Genomic DNA, 17,526 nt, shown 5'->3' with positions numbered 1-17,526 from the left:
GTTGTCAGGTCTTGTCTTAGATCCAACCTAGTTTTGCCTAATCTTGTTTGAAGTGTATCTGTCATTCGAGCTCCCACGCAGAGATGCCATTTATACAGATTTTTCTGTATTATACAGATTTTGCGCATACAGTTTTAATAGAGTACAGATTTTATACAGATTTTTCAAATTAAATACAGATTTATACAGATACCACAAAAAGTAAGAAAGAAATAATGAAACTTTTCCGTTTAAGCGTGTTTGATTGCCCATATTAACATGAAATTTTTTTCGTGCAGCTGTTTAATGATGAACGCTGAAATACATTTATATCATAATTTGAAACCAATTTGAACTGATGTTCAAGGAAGTCATGACGTCATGAAACTTTATTGTCAGACTGAAAAGTTGTATGACCTGACTTGACGTTGCGTGTTGGACGTTTGAATTCCATGTTTGAATTCCAAGTCATCATTTTCAAACGAAAAAAGTATATGGATTTACAATTCAATTGTGGTTGATAACAAAAACAATTAAATTTCGTCGTTGAATGCTCTTGTCAGTGCGGCAAGGACTTACGATATAAAGGAATGCTCCTTGCATTTGCCATTCATTAACAATAATCTAATGGAATAACATATTTAAACATCATTTTTTTTCGAAATTTCCTCTCATTAGTGAATACAGATAAATACAGATTTTTTATACAAAGCAGTAGTTTTCTATGAAAATATCTGGCAACTCTGCTTCCACGTTTACGGCTTCTTGTGTCAAAATAATGCTGTTCCAGATCTCGACTAAACTTCTCTAATCCCATTCTAATCCAGCGAGATCTCTGCTAAACTTTTTTACTCCCGGTAAAACTTGTTTGAGTTCAGACAAAGTTTAGAGTGATTTGCCCCTTGGTTATTACTTTGTTTTCAGATTCACGAATCGATACGCCTTCTGTCCTTCCGCATAACCGACGAAGTACAATTTTTCAGCCTTTTTATCACGTTTTTCCTTCGGAACGTGCACATAGGCTGCAGAACCGAAAACACGGAGATATGCATACGAAGGCTTTCTTCCATACCACAGTTCGTATGGCGTTGACTCTATCGAAGAGAATTTGCAAGTAATTCGCAGGCAATCGATTTTGCAAGTAATTCGCAGTTGAAATCGCTTCCCCCCAAAATGCTTATCCATCTTCGAATCTGCCAGCATGCATCGCATCATCTCAACTAGGTACCGATTCTTCCGTTCGGCTACCCCATTTTGCTGTGGGGTATACGGTGCTGTTCGCTGATGCAGTATTCCATGATCACTCAAGTATTGTTGCAGAGATCTATTTGCATACTCACCACCGCCATCTGACTTAATAGTTTTTGGATAATGACCAAACTGGTTATGAAGAAGGGCGAAATATTCCCGAATTTTCTCTTCAGCCTAAGATTTCTTATGAAGCAAATATATCACAGTAAATCGGCTGTAATCGTCAACCATTGCCATAAAAAATCGACTGCCACGTACTGTCGGCTCCTCCATGGGTCCTCCCAAGTCTGTATGTACGACTTCGTCAATTGCAGTAGCTCTAGAAGAAGATGCTTTTGAAAACGAATCACGGCTCAGCTTTCCCTCGCAACAAGGGCCGCAGACAGATTTAACGTTAAAACGATTTATTCTTATTTATTCAAACTCATTCCGCACAATTTCCAGCACTGCTTCATCGTCACGATGCCCAAAACGACGATGCCATAAATGTTGACAGGAATCGACGTGATCAGCGTTTGCTAGCATAATTCGTTCCGGAAACTGCTTCAGATAATAGAGGCCGCCCTTGCGTTGCCCCACTAACAGCACATTTCCTCCTTTAAGTACTCGGCATCCATTCTTATCGAATGTTACTTGAAACCCCAAATCTGCAATTTTACTTACAGACAACAGATTTGTAGCGAGTGATGGTACATGATATACATTATCCAGCGAAACATTCATCCGGGAGCCTTTTCCGTTCACAGATATTATTTTACTGCTTCCTACGCCTGTTGATGTGATGCATTGACCGTCAGCTAAAGAGATACTGGCCTGTTTCGATCTATCCAGTTTCTCAAACATAGACTCATCGTTGGTCATGTGAGAAGTAGCTCCAGAATCGAAGTACCATAGGCCGACCTCTTCAGCTTTTCCAACGAATAAACACAGATCTACTTCATCTTTAGTTTCAGCAGCCACATTGCTTTTTCCGAAGACGCTTTTTCGTTCCTATCAGCAATTAATTTCCGGCAGTCTCGACGAAAATGGCCTTCCTTTCCACAATAATGACACTGCTTCTTTTTCTTCTTATCGTGTTTCTTTTCACCTTTAAAACAATGATTTTCACCTAATTTTCTCGCTCCACTTGATATCATTGCTTTTTCTTCGGCGACATCTGGTCGATTTTCCAACGCTACGATCAAACTATCGTATGATTTTGGAAGGTTTGACAACATCAAGGCAAGAAAAGATGGATATTTCATTTCCTCACCAAGTGCTATTAATCTAAGCCGCAAAGATGTGAGTTCCTTTAGGTGTTCTCCCATGCTACCTCCTTCCGACATCCTGGTAGTAAACATCTGGCGCATTACGTGAATTTTACTTGAAAGAGATGACCGCTCGTGATACCCTTTAAGAGCGTCCCACATTTCCTTCGACGTTGTGGTTTGCATAACGTGAATTAACTGGCTGTCCTCCAGTGCCAGGCTAATCAGAGCTCTCGCCTTCTCGTCGTTTGCGAGCCACACATCATTAGCCGCTTCAGGTTTCGGCTCCGACACAATACTAAGTACTTTTTCATAAGACAAAAGAAGCTGCATTTTGAACTTCCATATTGCGTAGTTTCGATCATTCAGCTTCTCGATTGAAATATGTGATTCCGCCATCTTGTTTTTCACAAGCACGAAACAAATTCAATTTCCACAAAAAAAGTTTCTTCTAACGATTAACCGCAAAAAACTGGAACCTTTCCATTATACACTGGGCCCAAAACCTCTTGGACAGAGATTTCCAGTGGAATCAATAGTCAGTTTTAGTTCGAAACAAGAAAAATTTATTTGAAACGAAGCTAACTATAAAGAGTTTTCTATACGAATGAAAAAAAATGTACCTGTCCTCTTTTACTGCTTTCTCTGTGTACAGTGTTGCCACCATTTAAAAATGTCACTACAGGGTGGCACTGTAGTTGCATACTTAACAGAGTAAGCTTGGTTTACATTTGATCCTTAATTTTGTTCTCGCACTAATCATACAAATCAACTTTTATTTGCAGAAATATAAAATTAATCAATTGGAATATGCATCAAAATCTGTAGCTTTTGACAAACTATCAAACAAATGGTAAAATGCTGTAAAAAATTGCCGAATTCAGCAAATTTATTTCTTTTTGTTTCGATTATAGAGGTTTCAATTTTTTTTTTTTTTGGGGTCAAAGGTGCACGACATCCTGGAAAGAGCGACAAATATCATATCATACTGTTTGTATCGGCAGTTTGATTGACTTAGCTCTGGTCGTCACAAGCTCCCACCTCATACCTACCCGGTGTCAAATGATGACTGGTGACTCCTGTTTTTAGCAGAATGAGGAGGTGCGGAGTATTAGCAAGCGGTGGGACAGAGTGCAACTGTTGATAGGGAGCTACCATATTACTATAGATGTCTCGATTATCAACCCACTTTGTGACTCTTACTAATACTCTTAACGTGGGAAGTGTGCAACACGTTCATAAATTTTATATTATTACTAGTAACTATCCTATTGCCCTAAGCTTTGGATGATGAACTACAGGGCGCGTATCTTCGCTTGTTATTCAGAATAAGGGCGATTATGTCATCTGGATTGATCACGAAGTTGACATGACTAGTACTGCTTGAAATTGACAATAGGCCATTGGGTGGTTTCAGGCATTCTTATGCCTGGAATTGGTCACCAATTTGAATTATCTTGATCCAATTGAGATGAGTGTTCATCCCGGTTCAGTATGTCGTTCGTATCGGATTGTTTCGAACGAGGGAGGCATTTTGTGTTCTGTGCTCGATCGAGTCCGAATTTTCCATACAAAAGCACCTTCGATCGAGTTACAGAGTTTGAACTTTTGCATTCGTGAACTTTTGCACTTTCCGATCCGGTTCGATATCGGTACTTATACAAATTGCATTGACGGCGAAACTGATTCGGCCAGAGGCGAGGGCATTCGCCGTTGTTCTGAATGGCGACGTGTCGTTTTTTCGACCGTGTTTCATTCGTATTCCTAATAACGCTAGCAAAATCAAAGGTAACTAGGATTCGACCGAATCACATTCGATCGAAGAATCGATGCGTCGTTGTTCAGAGTAGGGGCGACTGTGACTTCCCTGGACAATCTAGTGTTGAATTCGCATCCTTACCTTACATTATATAATTCAACAAACCAACTAACTGTTATTTTTTATTATTAATATAGTTCCGTACGCTTTATTTTCAGCCATAAACACAGTAGTTAGTAAACTTCTAAATGCTAAATTTCCCTATTCATCTCCACTATCCCTAACCTAATGTATCTGAAACCAGTGGGACTCAGAGCAGCGCCTGCTGGTGGAGGAAGCCGGTGTGCTATACGGTCTAGTGCATATCAACGGTCAGGCTTTAGTAGGCTCACAACCAGCTTGTAGTGAACCTCACTCAAGCAGATGGGCGGACACGGTCTGCCAGGTTGTGGGCTGATAAATTACAATTACAATTACAATTATAGAGGTTTCAATTTTAAGGTCATTTGCCGCTTCGAGCCAGAAAAAACTTTCTGACCCTATGTGCGGGGTTGGGGAATTGAACCCAGGTGTGAAAGGCATCGTCTTACCCATTACGCTATACCAATCCGTCAATAAATTTTTTTTAAGTTCAAACTTATAACATCGAAGTCTGAATACAAAATTATACAGCAGAAGGTTCTGCTATTCGTGTTCGTCATAAAATGAACTTTATTCGACTGAGAAATGAGAAATTCATTTAGAATTTCTAACAACCCTAATTTACAGTGGCGTCTCGTCCTCATGTACACCTCGTGCACTGCACAACCTGTCAAATTGAAAGAATGAACTGCATCCACATCCGCATTCCATTATTTTTTAGATTCTAAATTTATTCGATGAAAGCAGGTTGGATGGTTCCGAATATAAAATAATGAGTGATTTTGTCAACAGCACAATATTCACACATTCACCCTAAGCTGCTTACACTTGCAGGTCAATGACTCCCAAACGATAATTTCATAACGCATTGCCATAGCTAATACGTTTCATTCTGAACTCGCGAACTTTATCTTGTGCACCGAAATTGCGTGTATTCACACACCTCTCATATGAAACCAACTTAAAATTTGAAGTAGTTTCTGTTGTCGCTGTGTTAGAGTTTTTTCCGTGCACATGAGTTACTGCACAAATTAAAGAAGAGAGGTAAGTTACTCAGCTCAGCTCTAAGATTTGTTGTTCTCTCTGTCACGTTTGGCTCTGTGAGAACTAGTATGTACTTCTTCGGGAGATGCTTCAGTGGCTGATGCTTATGGCCGTTGAAAACAAATTGCTGTCTCAGTTGCAACGGTGAAACTGCTTTATTAATGAATTCATTTACAGACTTATCGCTGGACGTGCAGAACGCTGAATTCTTCTATTGTATCGATTATACGAAATAAGTTTAATAAAAAGTTCTCATCCAGAAGTATATCGTTCTTTCATTGTATGGAAAAACACAAGTAAATATCCATTCCTCAATCTTTAGTTTCCACTTACAATGAACTGTTACATCTGATATCATACCAAATAAGTAGTGCATAACCCGTAAACTTTGTCACGAGACGCCACTGCTAATTTAGCCAAGCCTTTTTCACTAAGTTTTACACAAAATATGCAGCAAGTTGTGCCATTTTATCCTTTGGAGGTTTATTGCGGCCTCGACTGTTTTTACCTCCTCGTCCCCGAACGCTACGACCCCTTCCTCGTCCTCCTTGGATACGACGCATTTCAACTGCTTTATGCTTTTCAACCTACAATTTAAAGCGCTTAAGAAATTCATGAAAACTTCAATATTATTATTTTGATCTAACCAAAGGAACAAAATCCGGCAAGCAAAAAATGCAACCTTTCTTTTCCGTTTTATCGTCTTTAAATGGGGACTTTTCAGACTTGTAAATAACAGTCACTAATTGTGCTCCACATTCTTCACATGAATCAGCTGCAAGATTTAAAAATTTGTAATATATATATATAGATATTCTTACATCTACTCTAACCTTCGATATTAACTTTAATTGCGTCGTCGAAACAGTTGATGATGATATCACAAGAATTACAAACTAATTTCCAACTTTTTGGGGACATGGTACAGTCTAATGCAAGCACGCCTCTATCGCATTCGATACAACTGGACACACCTAAACTGAATAGTGAGTGAGCGCAAGTTGGATGAGGACAACTATTACAACCAGAATTTTTTTGCATATCTCTGAATGGAGGATGGTTGTAACAATATGGACACAAGGGATATGATTTCCCTTTTGCACCATTAGACCATGCAAGTAGTTCAAAATCGTCTAATGGACATTTAAGCTCTCGATAAACACGTATAACTCCCTTTATAGGCATCGTGTATGTTTCGTCACATTGTGAACAATGTAACCTGGAAGGCTTCGACTGAATATACTTCATGTAACGACGACATTTTCCACAACGCGATAATGCTTTCCCAGCAGAACAAAGAGATGAAAAGGTGGCTTCAAATAGAATGTCCATATTGCTTATATTTTGCACAAAATACAGAAATTTGAGGCGAAATATTTCCACTGCATGTTTTAGAACTAGTCGATAATCCGCTGAACCATGTGCAATTAAATTTAACTGTTGCTCTACTGCTGATCGCATAGTGGGAAGTACAAGCTCAGGATCGATCTAAAACCAGTTCGAATATATTTATGTATTAGATAATTATTGGAAGTAGCAATTTTATAACATGATTTATTAGTCATATTAGTGAAAAATAATACCTTTTGATATCCATGAACTAGAACAATTCCTAGATTGGTTGGAGTCAATGTGCGACCTCCTCCAATAGTGACATAATTCCGCTGGCAGATATTGTTAATGTGTACAGGAATAGATGCATCCGTTCCGATGCCATGTTTTTCCATCAACGAAATAAGCTCTGATTCTGTAAGATAATCGGGGGGGGCGGTTTGGCTTTCGACAAGGCGGATGTCATTTATTTTCACTTTTTCGTTTAAACTAAATGGATTGATGATTTCGTTCTTTCCCATGGCCTGCCATGTCATCACTTTCGTAAACCCAGGATCAATCAAAACGCTGGACGTGTTTGTGAACTGTTCAGTTCCTATTTTAAATTTAGTAGTAGTGAGGCGGTACTTGAGATCATGAGACACCGTTCCAAGAAAATGTCGACAAATATAATCGTAAACACGCCAAGTATCACCATCAAGTTCATTTCGAGATGCTAGCTTCATTGGTGTAATCGGAGGATGATCACCAGCATCATTTCCTTTGCGCGGCGAATTAATGTCATGAAGAATACTTTTGGCCTCGTCACCGAACTCGGCAGATGATTGCAAAAATTTTACAACTCCTCTGAAAATAACGTTGATGATCTGGTTAGTGTTATTTTTATCATTATTTTAATGGTACTAGTTATGTACTAACAAGTCGAAGACGAAACATAAAGTATGAAAGAAGGTTAAGTTCTCTATGCACAAAATAGGTTAACCCCTAGATGACCACTTTGGACTTATTGTTCAAAACGATTCAAAATATTTTTTTTTGATCCACTTTGCCCTACATAGTGCACTTTATGAAAATTCATGATAATGCCGTTTACATTGAATATTTATGAATATTTATAAAATCAATATTCCGCCAACAATTGATGGTTAGAAAATTTTGATTCTAAAAAAAAAGTAAAAAATTACATGAAAAAGAAAATTATTTTTGTGACCATTTTGTCGAAAAGATATACAGAATTGAGTTTCACTGAATACAATAAAAATTAAATTCTATGCGCGTCGAAATTGTATCATTGTAATCAATCTCTCTATATAAAAAATGGATGTAAGTTTGTATGTTTGTAACGCCATAACTTCGGAACCACTGAACACACTAAACTTGGCACAGTTACTTCTTGCATTTCAGAGATGGTTTAAGGTCATAAACATGGAAAAAATTCATATAACTTGACAAGAATCTATACGTTTTGAAGACCATATAAACATTTTGCATATCTTAGATATGACTATACGGAAGGGGGATGTAGCACGTGCCTTAAATAGGGGGGGGGGGGTGTAATGTTTGTAACGGCATAACTCCGAAAGTACTTAACGGATTGCTATCAAAATTGGCACATGTACTTCTTGCTCTTCAGAGATGGTCATAAGCGTATTATTATGGTGGGAGGAAGCGTAGCAAGTCTCATTAATAAGAAGAGGTCATGAAAAAATTCATATAACTTGACGAAAAAAAATTATTTTGAAGACTTTAGAAACATTTTGTGGTTGTATTTCTACCTCCCCGCGGTTCCGGCTGTGTATGAGTAAACATAGGAAAGATCGGGTAGCCAACCTTGGTGGGACCTTGGTCGTATGCTGACAGGGAAGGAATGGCTTGCTTTCTCTTTACAGAGAGGAAGCCTACCCGAGCGTTTGTTCCCCATGTTGGGGCGGCTCGAAACAGCGTCTGTTCTCCATGTTAGAAGCGGCTGATTACCGTCCTTGTGTCAAAATGGGACTCTAAACAGTACTGACACGATGGCCCTCCGGCGAGACAGGAGGTTTGTGCAGGCCTAACAAGCCGCCCGGAAAACACTTGTTACGAATATAAATACGACTCGGAATAATCGGCAAAGACCTACGCGACGAAATAAGGACTACGATTGAAAGCTTGGAACATAGAACTGCAAATCACTGGGCTTCCCAGGATACGACCGAATGCTGCATGATAAGCTTCAAATCCGCGGCTTCGTCGTAGCACTGCAGGAACTTTGTTGGACGGGACAGAAGGTGTGGAAAAGTGGGCATCGAGCGGCTACCTTCTACCAGAACTGTTGGGACAACCAGCGTTCTAGGAACGGGATTTGTAGTGTTGGGCAAGATGCGCCAGCGCGTGATAGGATGTGCGTATTGAAGATCAATGGTCGTTTCTTCAATTATAGTATCATCAATGTGCACTGCCCACATGAGACAAGACGAGAAGGAAGCATTTTACGCTCAGCTGGAAAGAACCTACGACAGCTGTCCACGGCGGGATGTAAAACTTGTCATCGGCGACATGAATGCTCAGGTAGGCCGGGAGGCAATGTACAGGCCTGTGATCGGGCTGAAGAGCCTGCACGAGGTAACAAACGACAACGGCCAACGATGCGTGAACTTTGCAGCTTCCGAGGAATGGTAGTTTGAAGCACCTTCTTCCCCCTCAAAGATATCCACAGAGCCACCTGGAGATCACCTGATCAACATACGGAAAATCAAATCGACCACGTTCTCATGGACAGGCGATTCTTCTCCGACGTCATCAATGCACAGTGGTCCGAAACGGGAAATTAGCGTGACAAAAATATTTTCACTATTAAATATTAGTTTTTTTTTGAAGTTGGTGTCTTCACAAAAGTTAGTTGTAATCAAATGGCGCTCCTTTTGATGAAAAATGTTACTAGGGTGGTCCTCATTTAGATTAAAATCTGAAATCTAACTTTCTTCATTGAACTGAAAAATGATTTTGTTGTACAATAAAGTTGTAGGAAATTTTATTTTGAGCGGCTTGGCTGAAAAAAGTACCTCTCTATCTTTTCATTTGATCGAGTTACAACAATTTTCCCGAATAAAAGTAGGGGGGCTCCTGAAACTTGACTTTTTTTGTTCTAACATTTTTGTTAAACGTTCTACGGAAAAGTTGTTATACTAATCATTGGGCATAATTTTGCTAACTAAGCTTTTTCATATGAACTACCAGTAAAAAGTTATGATTATTTTTTCATCAAAAACTAGTCAAGTTTCAAATATCAATATTTATTGGATGCCAGATCGATAAAAATGTATCCTATGCGGTTCCTGAAAGGTCATAATATAAGTAAAAATTTAGGAGAAAATTGGAAGGGTGTTATTTTTTAACCTATTTAAATTAGTTTTAAAAATACCTTCAAAAAACTCAAAAACATTGCATAGCTCTTAAACGCCTTAACGTATTAACATACTTCCTTCGGCAAAATGATAGTATCAAATTAGTTCAACAAGTGTTCCATACATCGTCCATTCGAGAAATGAGACACACAAAAACTACAGCCGAAAATAGATTGCAGGAACAATTTTAATTATTTATTATCAAAATAACCACTTCAATTGAGTTTGAGCAACTGAGGATTAGAGATACTGTGTAATATAATTATTTCGAACTAGTTAGCCATGATAAGTCTATGAACAGAAATTTTAATGATCTCGACAACCATTCCAACAAGTTGGTGCAAGTTAGTAAAATGCAAATATTTTTATCCACATCGTGCCGAGACGTCTATGACACTGGCCCTTCTTTTCCATCCACTTGTGTACCGAATAGCCTGTAAAAACTGGAAAACGACGCACAATGAGTTTTGGTTCGAATAAATACATTCTACTTATTTTAACAAACTAATTTTTTTTTTGGGTTTCAGGAAGTGCTTGGACTTACAAGAAATCTATTTTCGGCTGTAGTTTTTGTGTGTCTCATTTCTCGAATGGATAATGTATGGAACACTTGTAGAACTAATTTGATACTATCATTTTGCGAAGGAAGTATGTTAATACGTTAAGGCGTTTAAGAACTATGCAATGTTTTTGAGGTTTCTGAAGGTATTTTAAAACTAATTTAAATAAGTTATAAAAATAACACCCTTCCAATTTTCTCTTAAATTTTTACTTATATTATGACCTTTCAGGAACCGCATAGGATTCATTTTTATCGATCTGGCATCTAATAAATATTGATATTTGAAGCTTGACTAGTTTTTGATGAAAAAATAATCATAACATTTTACTGGTAGCTCATCTGAAAAAGCTTAGTTGAGCAAAATTATGCGCAATGATTAGTACAACTCTACTGAAGACAACTTTTCCGTAGAACTTTTCACAAAAAAGTTAGAACAAAAAAAGTCAGTTTTCAGGAGCCACCCTACTTTTATTCGGGAAAATTGATGTAACTCGACCAAATGAAAAGCTAGAGAGGTGCTTTTTTCAGCCAAGTAGCTCAAAATAAAATTTCCTACAACTTTATTGTACAACAAAATCATTTTTTCGTTCAATTAAGAAAGTTAGATTTCAGATTTCAATCTAAATGAGGACCACCCTAGTACCATTTTTCATCAAAAGGAGCGCCATTTGATTACAAACAACTTTTGTGAAGACACCAACTACAAAAAACTAACATTTAATAGTGAAAATATTTTGTCACGCTAATGTCTGCACCTACCGCAGTGCCAACATTAATTCTGATCACTACCTTGTTGCAGTTTGTATGCGCTCAAAACTATCGACGGTGCACAACACTCGTCGCACAGGAACGCCGGGATTCAATCTCGAGCAGCTACGTAGCGTTCGTACTGCAGAGGAATACGCGCAACAACTGGAGCAAGTGCTACCAACGGAAGAGCAGCTTGGCGCGGCGACTCTTGAAGACGGCTGGAGGAATATAAGATCCGCCGTGAGTAGCACTGCTTCAACCGTACTAGGTACGAGGTTATCGAATCGAGGAAATGACTGGTTTGACGGCGAATGTCAGCAGTTGGTCGAAGAGAAGAATGCAGCAAGGGCGAGGATGCTGCAACACCGCACTAGAGCGAACGAGGAACGATACAGACAGGCACGGAACAGACAGAACACGGCTTTCCGGAAGAAAAAGCACCACCAGGAAGAACAGCTGTACCGCGCAAATGATACACTGAAATTCTATGAGAAGGTGAACCGCTCACGTAGAGTCTTCACGCCACAGACCGAAATGTGCAGAGATGCCAGTGGTAACCTTTTCACGAACGAACGTGAGGTGATCGACAGGTGGAAGCAGTACTATGACGAGCATCTGAATGGCTAAGCACAGGATACAGAGAATGACATAGGAATCAATCTGGGTGCACGCTCAGCCGATGACAGATTCCCAGCACCTGATCTGACGGAGATAAGTGAGGAGATCGGCAAGCTGAGGAACAACAAAGCCGCGGGCAATGACCAGTTACCAGGCGAGCTGCTCAAACATGGAGGAGAGGCACTGGCTAGAGCACTGCACTGGGTGATTTCTAAGATTTGGGAGGAGGAGATTCTACCGCAGGAATGGATGGATGGAGTGGTATGTTCCGTCTACAAAAAGGGCGATAAGCTAGATTGTTGCAATTACCGCGCAATCACATTGCTCAACGCCGCCTACAAGGTACTCTTCTAAATCCTTTGCCGTCGTCTATCACCAATAGCTAACGAATTAGTAGGGCCGTACCAAGCGGGATTTACTGGAGCCCGCGCCACTATGGATCACATATTCGCGATAAGACAAGTACTCCAGAAGTGTCGTGAATACAACGTACCCACGCATCACCTATTCATTGACTTCAAAGCGGCATACGACACAATCGATCGAGAACAGCTATGGCAGATCTTGCACGAATACGGTTTCCCGGAAAAATTGACGCGATTGGTCAAAGCAACGATGGATAGAATGATGTGCTACGTCTGAGTATCTGGGACGCTCTCGAGTCCCTTCGAATCTCGGATAGGGCTACGGCAAAGTGATGGACTCTCTTGTATCTTGTTCAATATTGCCTTGGAAGGTGTGATTCGAAGAGCACGAGTGGCACGATCTTCCGAAAGTCCATACAACTTTTTGGCTTCGCTGACGATATTGATATTGTAACACGTAACCTTGAGAAGATGACGGAAACCAACATTGGTTTGAAAGCTGAAGCTAGGCTTATCGGACTGGTCATAAATGCGTCGAAAACAAAATACATGAGAGGAAGAGGCTCTAGAGAAGAAACACTACGCCTTCCACCACGAATATTGATAGACGGTGACGATATCGAAGTGGTTGACGAGTTTGTGTATTTGGGCTCACTGGTGACCGCCGACAATGACACCAGCAGAGAAATACAGAGACGTATTTTGGCAGGGAATCGTGCGTACTTTGGACTCAGAAAAACCCTTCGATCGAGAAAAGTTCGCCACAGCACGAAATTGACCATCTACAAAACGCTCATTAGACCGGTTGTTCTCTATGGCCACGAGACCTGGACTATGTTGGTAGAGGGCCAACGCGCCCTCAGTGTTTTCGGAAGAAAGGTACTGAGGACCATTTATGGCGGAGTGCAGCTGGTAGATGAAACGTAGAGACGGCGTATGAATCACGAATTGCAACAGCTGCTAGGAGAGCCACCCATCGTACGGACAGCTAAAATCGGACGTCTACGATGGGCTGGGCATGTCATAAGGATGTCGGACGACAGCCCAGTGAAAATGGTTCTTGAATCTAATCCGAAGAAGAGGAGCGCAGCGAGCAAGGTGGATCGATCAAAAGGAGGGTGATCTCAAAGGCGTCCGTGCCTTGAGTGGCTGGCGACGAGCAGCCATGGACCGAGTTATGTGGAGACGTATTCTTGATACAGCAAAAGACATCCCAGGCCTATAGCTGTTAGGTAAGGTAAGTAAGAAACATTTTGCATACCATAGATATGATTTTATGGGGGATGGATGTAGCAGGTGCCTTCAAAAAGGGGGATATAATGTTTGTAACGGCATAACTCCGGAACTACTGACATTCTTGCTTTTCAGAGATAATCATTAGAACATTTTCAAAAGAGAAAGTGTGTAGCAAGTGTCCTTAACATGGGGGAAGGAGGTCAATGACGAAATTTATATAATTTGAAGATAAACGACATTTTGACTAGGAGGGGATTTGAAAATAATTTTTCATCTCCCATTTTTTGTAAAACAAGAAAGTGGCAAGAATTTCAAGGTCGTAGTAGAAATTATTGCTGTTGTTAATTTGAATGCAACGCAATCTTATTTCAAAATTTTAAAAGATCTGGTTCCATTTTGCCGGGGAATTCAAATAAGGGAAGCTAATCTTTATGTGCTTATGAACGCGATTGTGTTCAACTCTCAGCATAACTACGAAACAACTAAACGAATCGCCACCAAGTTTGGCACATGTACCAAAGAGGAGATCTGTAGTAAGTTCACTGACAAAAAGGAAGTTAAATTATAATAGATTATAAAGTTATTTTGAGGATGAGAGAGTGGAGTAAGTGCCCCGAACATGGAAAGTGTAAAGAAAAACGAGCACGAGTACAGTATATTTCTAGCAAATAAGCGCGAGGTTCACAAAAATATTCACAAGAGGGAGGAGGAATAAGTATTCTCAACATTGATCTGAATTGACGAAATCATACAATCAATGTGCATTTTATTATGTAAATTGAGAAAACTGTCGACCCAAGATGATTAAAATAAATATACATTTGTATTAACTGAATCATAATTCTGGAATTTTCCTCCCAGGTGTCCGACTAAAATGACTAAAGTTTTGGTAAAATAAATATAAAAACGTTGTTCTATAGTACGAATGTAGTTATGATGTTGAAAAGCCTTTCATTATAAAATAATCATTATCAAAAAAATTTTGAGCAATTCCGTGGGAATAATGATGTCATGAAAATGTTTATAAAGATGAGGAAGTAGCAAATGTTTATAGTCATGGAAGCCAAAGGTATTGTAGATCAAATGTGACGAGGAAGTACGAAAGTACGTTACAAGCGTTAATAATTCAAGTACGATACAAGCACATATACATATGAAAGCAGGACAACTTCTAAAATTTATTTCGGCCTTCCCTTCACGAAACATTTCCGAGCAACGCCGGGTAATTCAGCTAGTTTATAAATAAAAAGTAGATTTAAACACACTCACGTTATATCAAAGTTAGTCGGATATTGAGTTGTTTCTGTGCGTGGGTAACTTATATAACCACGTGTATATAATCTGTAAAACAAAGCAAGCTTGTGAAACATGAAACAAGCATTTTAATTCCATACTTCTCAGCAATTTGCATCGCAGAATGTGGTCCTATACCCAAACCGGCACTGGCAGCTCTCATTAATTCAACAGTATTTAACGCAAGCGGTCGCCCACGGAACGTTTCTCTGGATGTAATATTTTCAACGCTAAATTGAAATGTATCAGTGAAATTCAGTCTAATTAATCAACATTACAATTCATAACTCACAAAGCTTCCTTGTGGTCCTTGACTTTGTTTAAAAACATGCAAGCTACCTCCTTTTCAAATATCCGAACTCGAATCCAATCGAGTTTCATCTCTGGATTTTCACCAACCGTTACCTGTACATACCAAAAAGTTTCAGGTTTGAAAGTTTGTATTTCATCGTGCCGTTGAACGCAAAATCCGAGTGTTGGTGTCTGACATGGCCCATACGATATTAAAGACGCATCCAGATCTGCATATTTTCCCTGAAAGAACTTTGTCTGAAATCTAGTAAAAGCACATCCAATTCGAAGATCCAACTCCTGGCGAGCGTCGACAGATTTAGCTTCATTTTCATTTGGATGAATTAAATTTCCCATCGCATATTTGATGTCCTTATCTGTGATGGCAGAAAACTTGGCACGATACGTAACTCGATCGCAAAATACATTGCGAATACTACCGGAAACAGCAGACATCACTTCAAAGCAGATGTTCTCTCCTTCTTTATCGCAATCAAGCCAAAGAATTAAATATTCGCAGCCTTTAGCTTCCTGATTCAAAAAATGAGACATTCGAAGATTTGGGGTCGACTCCTTTTTCTCCGTGGGACAAGAAAACAATTCGACGGGATCAACTTTGTCCCATGAGTTGAACTTACCGACAAATTCCAAACCCATGATGTGACCACAAACGGAGGTCATTTTGAATCTTGTTTGTTCGCCGTGAAAAGATCCAACCCACTCATGTATGGAACAAGCATTGTTAGATCCTGCAAATAAGACATGAGGTTAACGGCTCCAGTAGTTATCTCAGTTCCAGTAGTCATCTCGTATACGAAAACCATCAGATAGAGTAAATCTGTTGCCTGTTCGATAGATTGACATTGAGAAAGAGACTAAAATGCGTTATCTTCGAGTCGCTATAACAGCAATATTGAACAAGTTTCGAACTATTTTGTCTGCGGTATCCGATTTTATCACAATTAGTTGATTCAAGGTCGACAAAATAATATGGCGACTCTACTGAGATGACTATTGGTACAACAACCCTATATTGTAATCAAATTGCTGGTTTCGCCGAACTAACCTTTCCTTGATGAACACTTTCCATTACTTAGAATTGATGCTAGCGATGCTGCAAGAGATGGTTTTTCTGCTACCATTAAAGCTGTTCTCATTTCTTACCGAACAATAATTTGCACAAAACAATTCCAACTATACAATCATAAGCGGCCCTTGCACGAGAGTTATTAATGTCATTTTTAAAGACTACTGAACTAAAGACATTCCAAATTTGTATAAGTAATTCATCATTACGCGTTTCTTAGAATGTATATACTTTTTAGTAATGACACTTTTAATGATCGTGTAATGGCCGCTATCAGAGACAGTGCTGTCAACTGTTTTTTTTTAAAAATCTGTATTTGGCGGAAAAATCTATCTCTACAATATCTTTCTCGAAAAATCAAACATCGATTTAGTGCGGAAACTGATTTTGCGACCAAAAAAAAAGGTCGCTCGACCTGGTTTACCCCTATGGAATCCAACACAAAAACTGAAAATCGGTATTTATCTGTATGAAAATTGAAATATCGGTATTTTGAGAGAGCATATCTGTATTCCTGTATCGAATCAAAATACCGGTATAAATACCGAGAAATCGGTATAGTTGGCAGCGCTGATCAGAGATGCCGTTTATACAGATTTCTTTGAAATATACAGATTTTTGCATAAGCATACAGATTTAATACAGAGTACAGATTTTATACAGATATCTCAGATTTAATACAAATTTATACATATTTCACAAGAAGTAAGAATGAAAAAAGAATACTATTCCACTTGAGCTATCTATTAGTATTTATTTGCAGTGACGAGATGAAAATTTATTAGTATCTTTTGAGTAGACATTTGATGATGATCACTGAAATACATTCATAATTTGAAACCAATTTGAAATGATGTTCTAGGAAGTCATGGCATCACGAAGCTTTATTATCAGACTGAGTTGTATGATCTGCCTTGACGTTGCATTTGGGCGTTGGAATTCCATGTCAACCCATGAAGTCAACATTTTCAAATTTAAAAAACTTAAATTTCGTCGAAGATCATTCTAGTGAGCGCCACAATAACTAATGAAGATATGAAGAATGAATGCTCATTAAATCTGTTATTCTATTAGGTTTTTTACTGTCACTGCTAACCTAAAATCGGATGAACTTTTTTTGACAGTTTAGCGGTACTGTTTGTAAACAAACTTTTTTTGCTTGTCTTGTGACAAATTGGATGAGACCAT

General features: G+C 39.0%; 1 protein-coding gene across 1 annotated transcript; it reads right to left on the bottom strand.

Annotated features, from left to right (window-relative positions):
- Nucleotides 1–5,724: 5,724 nt before the first annotated feature.
- Nucleotides 5,725–16,603, bottom strand: LOC131428330 (DNA topoisomerase 3-beta). The gene is made up of 8 exons (XM_058592223.1): nucleotides 16,318–16,603; nucleotides 15,253–16,000; nucleotides 15,062–15,190; nucleotides 14,937–15,008; nucleotides 7,005–7,599; nucleotides 6,255–6,909; nucleotides 6,069–6,196; nucleotides 5,725–6,008 (listed from the first exon to the last, which is right to left on the bottom strand). Exons 1-8 carry the CDS (start codon nucleotides 16,406–16,408, stop codon nucleotides 5,859–5,861), a joined length of 2,568 nt encoding a protein of 855 aa, XP_058448206.1. The 5' UTR covers nucleotides 16,409–16,603; the 3' UTR covers nucleotides 5,725–5,858.
- Between the last annotated feature and the right edge of the window lie 923 nt (nucleotides 16,604–17,526).

Source organism: Malaya genurostris, chromosome 2 (assembly GCF_030247185.1).
Source record: "Malaya genurostris strain Urasoe2022 chromosome 2, Malgen_1.1, whole genome shotgun sequence".
Classification (NCBI taxonomy): Eukaryota; Metazoa; Arthropoda; class Insecta; order Diptera; family Culicidae; genus Malaya; species Malaya genurostris.
This window is presented reverse-complemented; position numbering and strand designations above follow the sequence as displayed.